Source organism: Zonotrichia albicollis, chromosome 19 (assembly GCF_047830755.1).
Source record: "Zonotrichia albicollis isolate bZonAlb1 chromosome 19, bZonAlb1.hap1, whole genome shotgun sequence".
Lineage (NCBI taxonomy): Eukaryota > Metazoa > Chordata > Aves > Passeriformes > Passerellidae > Zonotrichia > Zonotrichia albicollis.
The window spans coordinates 5,401,200-5,418,042 of NC_133837.1; the positions used below are offsets into that span (position 1 = coordinate 5,401,200).

Genomic DNA, 16,843 nt, shown 5'->3' on the forward strand with positions numbered 1-16,843 from the left:
AATTATTATAGCCTGAAAATAGTAGCACCAGGGAAAACTGGATGGGCTGTTCAGTAAAAAACAGGAGACACAAAAAGGCCTCTGCAGTGGAGAGGAAGATCAGCTCTCCTGGGCCAAGCAGCCCAGGAGAAGGGGTTCTAACAAAGAAGGGGCTTAAGTTATAGCAAAGACAGACTGAATATGAAGATCCCTTTCCAAGAATAATCAGCATCTTTCAAGAACATCTGTTGGGCCTGTCTGAGAGAGGGGAGAAGGTTAAGACCATCCCTTTTTGCTCATCTAAAGGGATATATCTACTGCTGTGATAATAAGACCTCAAGGTGGCATTTGAATTTTTAACAGAGTTGAAGAATCATCAATTCTCACAATTAGTAACTGATGTGCTAATTCAACTTCAAAACAGAAGTCCATGAGAGCTGTCTGGCCTCCTAAAGGTGAAAAAAATCTGGTTTATGAAAAAAAAGATAGCAACAGCAGCCAAATCAGAAATTCTGCCTGAAATTTTAGGAGCATCCTGGTAACAGGACAGGTCTTTAGGAGACTATGCTAAAACACAGAATAAGTTCTGTTAACATGGCAAGGTCACCAGGAGCCTGAGTCACAGCAAGTTCAGCTGTTCCCATGGGGCAGGTGACAATAACAGTGGCTGCCACGCCCAGGGCAGGATCCAGCGCTGCTGTTAAACACAGGGCCCACAAGAAGCTGAGCATGAGCCACTGCTGGCACCCCACAGGGGCAGGATGCCTGCAGGGAAAATCACCTCATCCCTGGATGCTGATGCACTCTGCACTGCCTGAACCAGTACAGGAATAACCTGAAGGATCAGCTGCACCACGCACACCTGAGCAGAAGCTTTGGAGCATTTACCAGAGTGTGAGCTGGTTGAGGAGATATTTTAAATAGTCCTGTAGGATTTGTAAAGTATGGGCTACCACCTTTAACAACTCAGGAAAAAACATTAAAATAATCTAGCAAAACACAGGGAAGCCAAGGGCTCTCAGAGTAGAGGAATGTCAACACCAGACAGTCAACAAGAGAACACAAAGGTCCCTCAGGCCAAACACTTCACACACAGTGTAAAAGAATCAAAAACACGTTTTCATTCCCTTCCTTTTCCCAAGATAACCCTCTGCAGCATTTGTACAGTGACTATTCCAGGAGCACCTACTAGTGTTACAGTTCAAAGTGGGTTTCATCCTTCCCTTTGCTCAGAAACCCAGCATGTATCTCAAAACAATCATTACCAAAGAGAGCTAATGCATTTCCTGATGAACCTCTCCTCCAGCTCACAGTCTGCAGATCTTATCAACATTATATTTATATGCCTTACAAGCCTCCTCCAGGTAGCAAGATGATAATCTAATAATGGAAAGTGGTCAGCATGCTGCAGATAAATCAAAGCTGATAGGTCATTTTTTCATGGGAAACTGTTAGCTGCCTTCTCCATGAAAACCTGTGTGAGCCAGGCCTCAAGACAGAAAAGGAACTCCCTTCATGGACATGTTTCTCTAAAAGAATAATAAAAGCGAACAGCAGACTTTAGTTCAGAGAGTAAAGGGAGAAAGAAACACATTGATTAACAGTGTGCTTATATTTTTGCTATAAAATCACTTCCAGGAAAACAAATCTCTGCAGGGTGGGGAGATGTGGGATGGGTGTTTGTTGCTATCAGTAGATACAAAAGTGGCATCTACAAAGGAAATACTGGGGCATACATGCTCTGATGGAGGGCAAATATCAGACAACATTCTATTTATAATTGGAAAACAGTTATTTTACAAGCAGACTGACAGAAGAATAAAGCAATTGCCAATGCCTGAGCTGCTGCAATGCCAAAAGAGCAGCAGTTTGGCTATTTCACAGCCCACAGCCTCCACACACTGCACTGGGGAGCAGCAGCAGGGAGCAAAGCACCCACTGTGGGCAGACAAATGCCCATAACCCAGTGTACAGTTTGAGCATAACCAACACCATGAGCACTGTGCAGCTGGGTTAAAATTTATCCATTGAATACCCAGTTGTCCACAACTGCATTGGCAGTTTTGCTGCTGGGAAAGCAAACTGGGATTTACCTGAGAGCATTTCCCACTGACAATTAGTCTAGACTAGAAAAGCCTAAGCTGTGTTGCCCAGTCTGTGCTTGCTCTCTCTTCAAAGGGTGTTCTTGGAGAGAAAATGTCCTAGGCTAGAAGTGCATCTGACAATGGATCATGTAAAGAGAAATCTGATGATGCACAGGGTATCAACCCTTACAACCTAGAGCATTTGAAAAGTGCTTTTAACCAACTGTGTCTAGTGTTGGAAAAATCCCATTTTTATCTAATTCTAGAATTAACTATTTACAGGTCAAGCTCTTGACATCTTCAACCCAATAAACTCATATCATTCCTAACTGATGAAACAGAAAAAGCAATATTCTGCCTGTATTTATATTATGAGCACATGCCAAAATCTGCAGAACAGCAAACTACAACAGACCATCTCTAAGGAGAATAGAAACTACCTGAGGAGCACTAGGAGTATCTGCTTGAGCCCTTACCTGCTTTTCCATTCCTAGATGAGGAATCTGCAAAGCTCACAAGGCAAGCACTGACCAGCGATGCCTGAAGTTTTACCTTTCACATTTTTCAGATTCTGTAGTGCCTTAGTGTGTGACTCTGAACTTCATATAAAGTGTTGGCAGGTTCTCTGCACAGTTCAGTCAGACAAAACAATCCTTTTCCAGCCCAGAACACCTTTGGAGCTTTTGGGCTGTTTCAGGACAGAAAGTGTAAACAACAATAAATTGAAGAGAACTGTTTGGGAGGATGGGACTGCACAAGCTGGAGCTGTAATTGGACAATTAACCCCAATACCAAAATGGACCAAAACTTATAAAAGTGCGAAAACTGGTGACTCAGGGTCTATCTTGGGTGTAGCCCAGACTGGGCTCTTGTACTGCCCCAGGTGTATCCTCTGAAGGCCTTTTAATAAATGTGGTGTTGTGAGGTTCTCAGGACGAGGTGAGAGATGAGAATTTGATTCCATGTTCCCAGAATGCTGATTTATTATTATATTATATTCTATTTCAAGAAATACTATACTAAAACTACAATAAAGAAAGAGAAAGGAGATATCAGAAGGCTAAATAAAAATGATAATAAAAACTCGTGACTGACTCCTCAGAATCCCACACAGCTGATGGTGATTGGTCATTAATTAAAAACAATTCACATGGAACCAATCAAAGATGCACCTGCTGGTAAACAATCTCCAGACCACATTCCCAAACAATCAGATAATTATTGTTTTCATTCTTTTCTGAGGTTTCTCAGCTTCCTAGGAGAAGAAATCCTGGCGAAAGGATTTTACAGAAAATATCATAGTGACAAATAAATCCCTCTTTTATTCCTTTAACTCTGTCCAGCCTCTGTTCCAGGAGCCTCTCCAGGCACCACCAGGACTGGAGGTGCTTCACTGGAGCAAAGCAGCAGCAACTCCAGGCAAGGACATCAAAGCACCTCTGAGGGGCAGCTGTTCTGTACATCCAGCTCAAGCTTGGAGTACATTAGGAGGAATATATTTTATGGTTACTTCTTTTATTTTCAAATAACCCCAGAGTTATGTGTTTGTTTGTTTTTCTGTAAGAGATAAATGTTTTCCCAAAAGCCTGTACTAATTGCTGTAGAATCTTTAGCTTCCCAGGAGCTACAGAAGATTTAAACCTTCAGAAGTGTCAGTGCTTGCTTGCAGGGCTCAGGCTGTCCAGCCCTGACAAACCCTGCAAAAATTATCAATGCAAATCTCTCTTTGGGCACCTTTGACTTGCAAACCAGCAAGACACACACAGAAAGAGCTACAAACCCAAATAATGTTTACCACAGATTATTTATACATTTACTGTTTACCTTTTCTCCTTCACTTCACAATGGCAATGTTGAAGATACTCATAATATTTCTTGCACTTGTGAGAGCAAAAAGCTTATTAAATACCTCACAGTCACTCCACTTGAAAGAAAAGCAGGTAGGAAAGTGAAGTTTTTTCTTTAGTATTTTAACTCCAATTCCCAGCTCATCCTTCTTGCTTTGTCTCCTTGACTATGCAATTACTCCTCCTCTCTGCTTCAATCTTTTTGCATTTTCTACTCCTCTTCACCCAGTGCTGGACTCACAAATTACCTCCATCCTCTATTCTGTGCAGGCTGTAAAATGGTAATTACTGCTCTATCAGAGAAGTGATATCTCAGTGGGTTTTATGAACAAATTCATGTTTGTTTAAAGATACTTATAGCAGCAGAACACCCCCATGATAACGTTTATCAAAAAGAAAACATTTCTGTGTTACAAAGCCTTAACGTATGGCCACAGGTTATCATTAAGTTATCAAGTGACTGCATATTAAGATCTAATTGAAGAACTTATTGCAGGGCTCCCCCTCCTTCTGCAATGATGATTTATGGCACATTTTGTCACTACAATGTGCAGCAGTTCAGTACAAACACAGCACTTAACTAACAAGATGACAGAGGCAGATATTCCAGCGCAAGCTATAAATACTCAAATGAGTCAGAGGTTGTAAATCTGTTGTAAATCATACCTGATTTGTAGGCTGGAACACATTTTCTAATCTTATGGAAAATGCCTCTGCTGGTTCCTACAATAATATGACACGAACTAGAAAAACTCAGGACTTTTCTTTTGAAAAAAGACTGATTGTGTTACACTCTGTCAGAATTCTACTTAAAATCCCGATGAGATTCTCTAAAAAAGTTTCATTTTCCCTTTTTCCTATGGAACTACCACTAAACATCAGTAACATCTACCACAGCCAGAAGGAGCATATTATCAATATACACAAACTTCATTTCTGTATGAGCAGAATGGAGGTTACAGGAAGGTGATTCACACACACATGAGCACAGCCTGAGAAAATTGTAACAGCCCATCTGGGCAGGGTAAGTAAAGAATCAATTTACAGATATGCAATAATCTACATGGCTGATTTGGAAATAAAAATAACCCAGCTTTGGAAACAGGTATGCTGCAACTCCTGTCATCCCAACAGAAATGCCAGAGCAGGGGATAGAGTCTTAGATATTTTCATTTATTCTTTTTTTTTCCTTTTAACTCTCTTTTCTAATAGAGCAGAGCATGTTCCTCCAGGTAAAATATCCAGATAACCTGAAGGAAGTATGCCAACATTTGTGACACCACAATGGTTTACCCAGCAACCACACACTGTTACATGATTTCTGTTCAGTCCCCCTGAATAAAATGTATGAAAGCATAAACGTTGGCAGAGCAATCTCCCAGGCTGCAGACAAGCTCCCTGACTCTGCAAGCTGCATATTAAAATCATCACACTCTGAGGAGTCCCAAGGCACACAGCCCAGACAGCTCCTCACAGCGCACAGATGGAAGGGGAGGATGCTCAGCTCAGGAGCCACTGCACCTCTGGGACACAGGAGAGCCAGTGCTGAGCCCCAGGGTCACTGCAGCCCCTCCAGCTCCTGCAATCCTGCTCCATCACTCCCCAGCATGAGCTGAAATTCCCATTTTCCCCTTGGAAAGCCCACCTCTCCCTGCCTGGTCCCATGCCATGAACATGCCAGACAGACCTGCAGGGACCATGGAGGTTTTCAAAGGCACAGATTGACCAGCTGTACTTTACAGTAAAGGGATAAAAATATTTTCCAGCTAACAATTCTAATAAAAATATTTACCAAAATACTTTTTATGTTAGACTAACTGCAGTATACAGTCTTAACTGTTTTTACTTCTCTGTTTGCAGATTTAGCACTTACCTTTATTGCATATAAAGCTGGAGGGTTGGATGGATATTTTGCCTTTCAATTACCGGGGTGGATGTTTGAGTAACAAACCACTTAAGCTATTTTGTATCAGCTTTAAACAAATGCATTCAGCTGAGGTGGGAGTGGAGCAGGCCAGGAACTGATCACCTGTGCTGACTAAACCTGCAGGAGGATGGCTGGAAGAGAAGCAGGCAGCAAAACCCACCCTGGCAGTATTTATGACAAGCCCAGCTCCCTGAAAGCCCCTGTGGTTATTAAATAACAGCCATTCCTATGCTAGCGACCCTTTACCACACAGAATAGAGCTCACAATTACAGCTGAATGTTTTCATTAGAAAAGCCTTTATACACAAAGTTTCTTGATCAAGTGCACATAAACTGGCAAGAGTTTATACATGTAAAATAAACACTAATAGCCTGTGCTCAATAGTCCTGTTCTGAAAAAAAATTACCATAAAAGAACAACAACTTGAATTTGCAATAAAAACCTGCTCATTTCCCACCTCATCTAATTCTGCAATGCTTCTCTCCAGCTGAACAGGAAGACTACTTTCATTTGTTTTCAAGTAATTGAGAAACATTTCAGGTCTTTATCAGCTCTCCAATCTCTCTTCTTTTCACATTCCCTAGAATTGTTGCCAACGGGGTATTTATAAAAGATCCAGCCTCACAAAAATACTCAGGCAAACAACGCTGCAGGGAAAAAAATAGAAACTGAAGGAGCTGTAGAGAAGATTTAAAGGGTTGGATCATTGTTAAAAAAGAGAAAAGAATTTGTTTCAGTGGATGCAAGAGCTGTGTGAGGGAGCACTGCTAGCCTGGGCTCCAGCAGCAGCACATACCTTTCCCCTAAGGGTGGAAATGTGTGTTTATTTTGGAAGGGTTTGTGCTCCACATCACAAATGGAAACATTCAGCTGGGGCTGAGGCCTCAGAGCAAGGCTGAACTGACAACACACCACAAACACACCCCCACAGGAAACCTCCTTCCTCCTTCTTCCCTTCTCTTTCCTGAGGCCTCACCAGAGACTGAACCTGCAGCAGCCCAGGCCAGCTCCGAGCTACATGAACAAACCACACGAGTCCATTACTGGCCAGCACAGCAACTCCACACCTCTGAGACAGACAAATCCATGAAAAACTATTAATTAAAAACAATTAGACCTTGGTCACAGGTTTCTAGCACAGAAGAAGCCAACTCCTCCCTCCCTCTCAAGCCTCACCACCTGGCCCTTTCTACCCACTTCAGCCAAGTGCCTTCTCCTCACAAACACTGCTGAGAGCACACAGGGGCTGCACAAACACCCTGCCCCAGCCAGCTGAAAAACAAACTGAAAAACCCTGCCAGATCCCACCTGCACTTGTGTGAGTTCTTTTTCTCCACTAGGACCCAACTAGTGCAAGCACCTCTCACTGCCATGGCAACCCACTGGCAGAACTCAGTGACACACACAGAAAATTAAGCAAATTTTTTTTAAGTTACCACAAAGAGCTCCATTAAATAATATTTATAAAGATCTCACCTACCAAAATTTACATTTTGCAAAATGTCCAGCTTTAATCTCTGATTTAATACATCCTGCTCACTGGCATGCATTACTTGCTGCAGTCCACTCACTCAGTTTTGCTGTGCCATGCTGTCATCACAACTAATTTAATTGCTCTGCCACAGATAGGAAATAAATTAACTAAATTCAATGATAATCCCTGTGCTGCCTTTTAGTTCTAGTAGCATGTGTCACTTATCCTCAAAAATGTATCTGAATAAAGCACTTGGTGCAGCAATGCAATAAAGTTTACAGTCAACTCTGAATATTGTAGGAAAAATGTTCGGTCAGATTTTTCTTCTCATTACTTTTGTATTAATATTTAATCTATTTTAAGAAATTCCTGCTACCTTTTATAAGCTCATGCACATCTCTCCTAAAGATAAATGCAAGGAACTGCACTATAAAGAGGAAATAAAACATTTCCACAGAGCAACCTGAAAAGCAAGGAGTATTTGCCAGACAAAGGAAATTCAAAGAAGGGTCACTCACAGGACTGTAAATAACCCCTGGCCCTTGCCCTGAGCATGAACAGGAGGTTTGGGCTCTCTGTAGGACAGGTCTCCCCTTCCAGTGATGCTGAACCACAAAAAGCTGCATCACTGCTCTCACAGAGTAAACAATAAATGCCAAAGCTGCTTAATCTCTAACATAACTACCCTGATGCACTGCTGTCTTCTCCCTGATCCATATTTTATGGCAATAGAAGATGCTAAAATACATGGATAATGAACAAAAAAATCTAACAGATGGAGAAATGCAGTCCCTAAATTTGAAAGAAACAAACTCACAAGCATACCTGAAAAACTGAGGTTATTAACTAGAAACTTAAATGTGGCAGTTTCAAGCAATTAAAAGCAAAGCTGTCACAACACAGACAGAAATAGTAACATCCCACAGAGGGAAAGCAGAAGGCTCTGTGTCTCACTCGTAACAGAAATGAAGAGCCACTGCATTACCACGTGAAAATGAATTTAGTTACCCTGACAGCAAAAACATCTGCAGCTGAATTGTGATATTAAAAAGTCATTATAATCCATTATAGAACAGTGAAACCTTTTCACACAGAAATGAGCTGATACAGAGAACAAAACAAGCAATGCTGTGAAAATAGAAATATTCCATTTAGATAGAAATTGCTCCTATGTATCTAAATTCCAAGGTTTTTCATGTACCTAAGTTTTGGTGGGACCCACATACCTCTGCTCCCTTCTCCTGAAAGTAAAATCCAGTGTTAAAAATGACATGAAATCTCACAGTGCAGATGCTACAGAATATAAACTAAAACTTTCTGACCTCTCCCTTTCTACATAAGAAAAACTCAGAAAGAAAAGGACAAGGTTTTGATAAATTACTGTTACAGTATCTTCATCATGCCGTTATTACTTTATTTTTCTGAATTCATCTCATCAAAGTAATATTTCATTTCTGCTGTATAAATCATAAGTGTTTGAAACATAAATAAATCATAAGTGTTAGAAACATAAGTTGTTTAGTCCAGCCCTTACGTCAGGCTTGGCTCTTCCCTAATTCTCATTCTTTGGGACTCTGGGAAGCTCCACTTGCCTGGCTGTCACCTAATTACCCACCAAGAAATGACAATGCATTTGAGCTGCCTCAGAACTGAGACACAAAAAGCTCTGTAAGCCATCAGATGCAGAAGAAAGACATTACCTTGCCTCTCTTCCTCACCTTTCTGAAAGGCACAGCTTCATTAACTTTTCTCCCAGGGAAGCTGGCAGCCCAGTGCCCCCAAAGGGAAAGGCATTTCTTACCTCTGCTGCTTCCTGACCCTGCTGCAAAGCAGCTCCACTCACTTCCCAGGCAGAAAAGCCACACAGAAAGAAAAACAGGCAATGGTGGCAGCAGGGGAAATAGTTTCTTCTAAGCTCCATGAATTGAGTTTACACATTAAATTGAGTTGAATTGTGCAAGGGGAAAGGGGCAATTACTTGTCTTTGAAACAGATAAATAACTACTAACAACTAAATGGAAAACTGCATCTGTCTTGACAAAAGAGATGACACATGCTGTGTTATGGTTCACAGAAAATTAATCCATATATTCTTGTCAAAAGGCTGCCATAGAATACACCCAGCAAGATAAGCCACAGCTTATGCTGAGAATCCCAACAAAACTTTGGGAATATAACAATCCTAGTAAGATATACTCCCCTCATTAAACAGACACAATGAATAAAAAGTACAAGCACATTTTTTAAACAAGCTTATCAAAATATCAAACATTTCACAGAGAATAAACATGAATTTACCTTTGGTTTTTTGTTCAGCAGCCTGAAAGAAGAGAAGAACAAAACAAATCAACCACTTGTCAATACTGCAAATGATACCTACCAATTATAGGGCTGCAGGCTTAACTTTTTGCAGAAACTGCTTACATAAATCTGGCATTTGTTTCATTTAAGGACTAGAGAATTCCAGTTTAACTCCATGTGATAGAAATGTCTGCCTGAAGCCAGAAGCAGATGCCAAAGAGAAGTGTAAAGAACGACAAGAGAGGGCAGCAGCTCCTTCCACCCAGCCAGCCTTCCCTCTCCTGGGGGGCAGAGCCCTTCTGGACCCTGGAGCACCCAGCACAATGAACTTCTGTGACTTTATCCAGCATCCCTTTGGATCCACCCACACCCACACCTTGCACAGAGGACCTGTTTATTTTATAATCTATCTGGAACTTTTTATGATGCCTGATTTTTATACAAGAAAAGACAGCAATCAAGTCTTATTTCAAATTAAAACTCCCACAAGTGGAGCTGCAGCATCAGTAACCACAACCACATTTAAAAGTGAAGGCATCAATTACAACAGGAACATGAACAAACCTTTTTCTGAGCACCTTCCTTCTTTTTCTTTTCTTCCTGCTTTTTCTTTTTCTTTTCTTCCATCAAATGTTCCTCTTCTTGTGTTTCTTGTTCTTTCTCCCTGATAAGAACAAAGGTTAGGAAGAGTTTTTCAGTAAGATGAAGTTTCTCTAGGAAGGTGAATAATCCATATTTGCATTGCTAACTTTCTACATCTCATGTCTAAAAAAGGCTGCTTCTAATGCTGCAATAAAAGCTCTAAAAAAGAGCTGTTCCAAAACTGAAACTCACAACAAATAAAATAGCAGGCAGTGAGAATTCAGAAAGGACAGATTTTATTTGGAACCTCTTTCCACAATCACTCATAAGCACTGTTTAATATTAGCATATCCTGGGGAAAGAAAGTTTGAAACTGGAAAAAAAAAAGGAACAAACCCAAGTAATGAATGCAAGTTCTGCTGGCTTTCAGCAGCTGTGATTCACAATACACCTTGAAGATCATGAGCAACTACATTATTTTCATTACTTTGCAACTATTTTTCTCTTTTTGATCAAACACATGCTGTATTAATTTTCCACACGCATCAATTTTGTTCTCAAGAGTTGTAAACTAAGGCCCAGATGAATTCCAATAATCATATTTTGTGCTCATCCTATAAATTCTTGCTGAAGAATTTGCATTAATGCAAAACAAGACTGTTCCAGTATCATCTTGATTAAAAATTAACCTGAATCCTTCCAAATCAAGAAGAAAACCCACCTGAAACCTTTTCTCTGCTTCCTATGTCCATCACTGAAATAAATGGTTATAGCAATGACCCTCCCAACATCCTTCCCAATAAATACCAGTGCAAATAATTCATTTACTTCTCTCTAACTGCTTTATCTTCCTTGACAGCTCTTCAGGTCCTGATCATTTATCAGCCTCACAGATCTTCTGAGAATGCTGTTTCTGATGGGTTGAAGCCATTACCATCACTATTATTAGATTCAAAGCCTTCCAATTACTCCTCAAGATCACATTTAGCCTAATTTACTATCACTTTACATCTAACTTGCCAAAGCCTGCAGTCCCCCTCCCTTTTCTTTGTTTGGATCTTTGTTGTTGTTTAAAAAAAGAGTTTTTTAATTATAAAACTTTTTATTTTTGGTCACAATCTGTCAGACTGCTCTTTACCTAAAGGAGAAAACAAACCACTCTTCAGATTTTGCACATTGTGTCTTCAAACATTCCCCATGAAACATTTTGCCTCTTAACAAGTTTGCATTTTCCTACATAGTTTCCCTTTGTTATAAAAAAAGGGAACATTGTAACTTCTGATATTTTGGCTTTTTCCCTTGCCTGTAAATACTGATCCTGGCCATGCAGATGCTTTAATGCTTACACAGATCCTGTATGGAGCTCCAGACTAAATTAAAAGCAAATTTCCTTTCCCTGTGTCACCCCAAACTATAAACACTACAGAACGCAATTCACAGCTCTAAACTTAGGTGTTGGTGCCTTTTTAAGGCACTTTACAGCACTCAGCCTATTTACAGAAGTGAGAGCTATGGCAAGACCCGGGGTCTGGAACAGCAGCCAGAGGTTGGGCACATCTGGGAGCTCTTGGTGCACCACTGGAGGTCCAGGCAGCTGGAATGGCATTAATGATCTCCTTTTAAAATACTGATTCACCCTCTGTCATGGCCAAAAATTCACCACCTGCTCAGCTTCTGCCAGTCCCACAGGGTCACCTTTTAAACCCTGAGGTTTGGGAAACATCTGCCCTGAGGAATTGCAGGTGGGGATGTGCATTACACTAAAATTGTTAAATCACATTTAAGACAAAGGTGCATGAAACTACTTTTAAATGGCTTCTTGTAGGACTTTGCAAAAAGTGATGACTTTGGTTGCCAAAAGAAACTGAGTTGGAACTGTAATAGATTTGCCTTTATCCCTGTTAGCTCAGTGGAGAACGTGGCATTAAGAATCTGGTTTTTAACCACTGGTTCACTTTCTGTCATGGCCAAAAATTCACAACTGCTCAGCTTCTGCCAGTCTCAAGGGGCCACCTTTTAAAATCTGTAATATAAACTGAGGTTTGGGAAATATCTGCCCTCAGGAACTGCAGGTGGGGATCTAAAATTGTTACATCACATTTAAGACAAAGGTGCATGAAACTGCACTTTTAAATGGCTTCTTGTAGGACTTTGCAAAAAGTGATGACTTTGGTTGCCAAAAGAAACTGAGTTGGAACTGTAACAGATTTGCCTTTATCCCTTTTAGCTCAGTGGAGAACTGAAGTCCCCAGGACCTCAGAAACTACAAAGAAACAACATCCACTCCCTTCATTTGCAGTGCTCCCTACCCAAGTCACAGCAGACTCCACAAAGGCCCAGTTCCAGTGAACTCCCCCAAGCTCTCACACTATTGCCACAGGAAGTTCAGCTTTTTCTGGTTTTTGAAAGCAGGTGAATGAAACAAGTCCATGTAAAATGAGAAACTTTTTGGTTTTCTCTTGCTGGTATTTAAGAAACCTCATGCCATTACAGCCATTCCAGAACACCACAGTTACATTTAAATCCCCTTCAATACTCAGGGCAGTATTTAAAAACAAAAACAAAAAACCACACACAAAAACAAACCACCATCACCACTCTGCCTAACATGCAGAGTTTTCTTTAAGCTATAAATTATCTATTACCCAACTTCCTTTTTAAGCCTCCTTTTTAATATCAAGTCCTTTTCCTAAAATACCAAGTTGAAAGGGATCTTAAAGATTATCTGGTCCAGCCAAGCCTTTAAAGGGTTGGACACTTTCACCATTGCCAAAATCATTCCTTACACTGGACTCCACTATCAATTTTTGTTTCCAGGCAATGTAGTGGAATTTCCAAACATTCCAAATTTCAGGCTAGTGGATTTTCCAAATCCAAGAAGAGCAAACATTTTGCTCCACTAAGAATCCAATGTATTTTATGACAATATTAGCACAGCAATTACAACATCAGAGGTAGAACTGCTGCTCCTCACAAAAACCTGAGGTTTGGTTGTGGGGTTATTTTTTCATTTGTGAGATTAAAATAGCCTTGGATTAGCTCAGAAAATGATACTGCAATTTTTAATGGAGCTCAATTTTCAAACCTGATTTACATAATGACACTTGTGAATACATGTGCTTTAAATATGCTTAAAATAGAAATAAAGCTCCGAGCGGCCTCTCAGATGGCAACTCTTGCTGTCACTTTTAGGCAGAAATTAGTCATCTAAGAGCAAAACAAAAGGAAAACAATAAAAACATGGCTATATAAAGTTTGATTACGTTGTCAAAGGCACATGTTGCAGCTTTGCTTCCTGAGCGACAATTTAATCTTTATTGCAGGAAACAGGCTAAAACATTTCTGAATACAAAGCTCATGTTCTAAAGCAGGAGTGCCTCAGAATATCCCTGTAGGAGTTTGCCTTGTTCTTACATATGGATCTGAATGGGGAGGGATTTTTATGAGCAAGGAGTTTTACTACAGAATGAAGCGGTGTTTTCACAGATTGCAAATTGCTTATGAAATCCAATAACCTAAGCCAAGGTTATCTTTAAAGTGGATGTGCTTGAGAGCTCCCTGAGAGCAGGAAAGCAAGAGGAGCTCAGGTCATGGCCACAACAACTCCAGCACTGTGGCTCTGTCACACTGCCTGCTGCTGAAAGGTTTATTAATCCCTTTAAAAAATTAACAAATCTAGCTAAATAAGAACTTGAGTTTTCTTGCTTCCACAGCTTAAGGCACAGCTGGCATTGTGGATCAGCACTGAGGGGACATTTTGGATGAATATTGCATATTCTGCAATATTCCTTTTAGGAACAGTGTTCTTCAACACCCTTCAGGTAGAGTCTATTTGTATTATTGCCCACACAGGGTTTTAGAGTTCAGAAGTTCCTGCAGTAATTGAGGGCTAAACACAGACTTGTCTCTCTTCTCATTCCATGTCACACTGCTCCTAACCTCAACAACCTCATTAATTTTGTTGTATAAGCAAGATGCTGAAGGTTTATTTAATAACATAGGAAAACTGCCTTTTCAGCACAGCATTCCTAATCCCTGCCTACAGATGCCTTTGTCTGGTTTAGCCACCACACTTTAATTCCAAGGTACATCTTGCACCTTAAATCCTACTTTATGCTGGAACAAACTCCCCTGACAGTGGTGGAAGTTGCTTTTACTGACACAAATCCATAATTTGCACACAGCTGCTCAAGCACTGCTCTGGTTTTGACTTTCCTCACCATACAAGAGGTCATTGTGCATTCCTGCACAGGCATTTTTACTAACCATGATGATGGCAGGGGAAAAAATGGGAAAGAAAATCTTATAACTGGAATTGTAAGGAACTGGCAAATAATCATCCAAATGCAGGGTATGGAGGTTTTATGGAAGGAATTCATAGATCCATGTATTGTTACAGGTGATAACAGAGGGTTTGGACAGCACAGACATGAGTTCTCAAAGAAGAATTCTCCAAATTTGGTATCACAGTTTTAAACAGAAAGGAAGAAAATGACTACCTAAGAAATTCTTCAAGATCCCATTGTAAGAAAGAAGTGGCTGAAATCTTTAGGGCAGAAAAGAGCATGAAGGGTGGTGATAAAATGGGATTAAAAATTAACATCAAAATAAGAGTATCAAACTCTGGAAAGGCAGGCTTGGATTCCTTCAGGACACCTGAAATATGTCCCATATTCCCATATGAAGAGGCAGGAGCTGTTTCTTGGAAGTCACCAGGAATTTAAACAACAATGCAGATACCCACACGTAAAGCAGGAATCCTACACAAAGCAAGAGGTCACCAGAGCATCTACAATCCTTGTTTTCACAAGTGCTGGAACAGATAAACCAAAAATCTGTATTTGCCTATTGCTAATTTTGTTTCCTGCTTCATCTTTGCACGGTGCAGCTCTGTGACCTTTGCAGAGTAAATACGGGTGAAGGGAAGGAGCTGGTGTGACTGGTAAAGTGCCAGCTTTGTTCCCTTGATATCCAGGCTCAGTCATTAATCAAAAAGAGTCAAGCTGGTCCCTAATTACAAGCTCTCCAATCACCTCAAAAAAGAAAGCAGCATGCAAAATTAGGTCAAATAAATAAGAAGGAAATATGAAAAAAAACCCCAGTGCAAACACACAGGGACACACTGAGAAAAACCAGAAAAATATGAGCAAAAAGCAACAACAAACCAACCTTAAAGTGCTTCATTAACATGCAAGAGGAAATATTAGTTTTGATTCTTGCTGGGGAAGGGGGAGCAGTGACAGATGACCCTGGGAGGGCTGAAGTGACAGCACTTTTCTCTCTGTTCAGCCCTCCCTAAAGAGGTCAGCGGGGAACAGATGGCCAACAACGGCCGCGCTGCCGCGGTGACGACACCCAATTCTGCCAGGGATTTCTCCTCTCCCAGGGATTTCTCTGCTCCCAGCGATTTCTCTGCCCCCAGGGATTTCTCTGCTCCCAGCGATTTCTCTGCCCCCAGGGATTTCTCGGGGCTCTGGCCAAGCCGGTGCCAGGGGCAGCAAAGCACCCACAGGAGCCAGGCTGCTCCTGCTCCACTGTCACGATGTTTTGCTGCTCAGAGTGACCCCGAGATTTGTTAGAAAGTCTCTTTTCCCAGCCTGGAGCTTGAGAAAGGAGTCAGAGCTCTTCATTTCTCTGTCTCAAGGTTGTTTATTGTTTCTTATCTATAAAAAATTTTCTCCTGCCCTGCTGAGGTCCATCCAGCAGGACAGTTCCAGGCACTTTGTCTGCCCTCAGGGCTGTGTTATGTCTTCATACTAAAAACTACATACACAATGTTTGCAATTACTTCCCAATACCTATCACCTATGTTAGACAGTGAGCTTCTACTCTAAACCAATCCAAAAGTGCCAACATGACAGCAGAAGATGGAGGCCAAGAAGAAGAAGGAGAAAGGCTGGACATGCCCAGTTCCCTCCATCTTGCCCCCCTGAACCCCCATTCCAAAAAAACCCAAAATCTACTTTTCACCTTGTGATAACTTCACTATTATTCTACTTAATTTGTCATGGCTTGCAGATCTTCATTTAAGGTTGGTAATTTGCTCCATGGGTCATAATCAAACCCACACAGGCATTTTTGGGCTCTGTGCCAGGGTCTCTGAGCCCCCTGGCAGGGTCTTGGCCATGCTGGAGAGCCAGAGGGATGTTCTGGGTTCCCACACTCCACCTCCATCCCTGCAATGGTCCATTCTGGCTTCCTTCCCACCAAAGGGTTGATCAATATAGCTCCAGGATGTGGGAACTTGGGGTACAGGGAATATTTTGAAGTACTGCTTTCAATTTTTGCTTACAGAGAGGGCTACTAAGACCTTGAGATAGACTAGAGTTTACTAGAGTGTAAAACAGATAATAGAGAATAGTGGAGCTTGTTATTAGGTGAGAGTAGCCATGATATTTTCTGAAAAATCTTTTCCTTAGGATTTTTCCTCCTGAGAAGCTGAGAGGCCTCAGGAACAAACTGTAAACAATGGTTATCTGCTGCTGTGGAATGCAACAGGTGCATCTGTGATTGGCCCATGTTGTTGTTTCTAATTAATGGCCAATCACAGTCAGCTGTATTGGACTGTCTCGGTCACTCACAAGTCTTTGTTATTAATTTTTTTTCTATTCTTAGCTAGACTTCTGATGAAATCCTTTCTTCTATTCT

The 16,843-nt window shown here is 41.0% G+C and overlaps 1 protein-coding gene across 10 annotated transcripts in view; it reads right to left on the minus strand.

Annotated features, from left to right (window-relative positions):
- The window catches only part of TNRC6C (trinucleotide repeat containing adaptor 6C), a 101,884-nt gene that overhangs the window by 70,925 nt on the left and 14,116 nt on the right, over positions 1-16,843 (minus strand). For all 10 annotated transcript variants that reach the window (XM_074555050.1, XM_074555047.1, XM_074555043.1 and 7 more), the window contains exons 2-3: positions 10,178-10,277; positions 9,611-9,632 (exon numbers count right to left, since the gene is read on the minus strand). In XM_074555050.1, coding sequence (XP_074411151.1) covers positions 9,611-9,632; positions 10,178-10,240 — 85 coding nt within the window. In that variant the 5' untranslated portion in view covers positions 10,241-10,277. The remainder of the gene's footprint in view (positions 1-9,610; positions 9,633-10,177; positions 10,278-16,843) is intronic.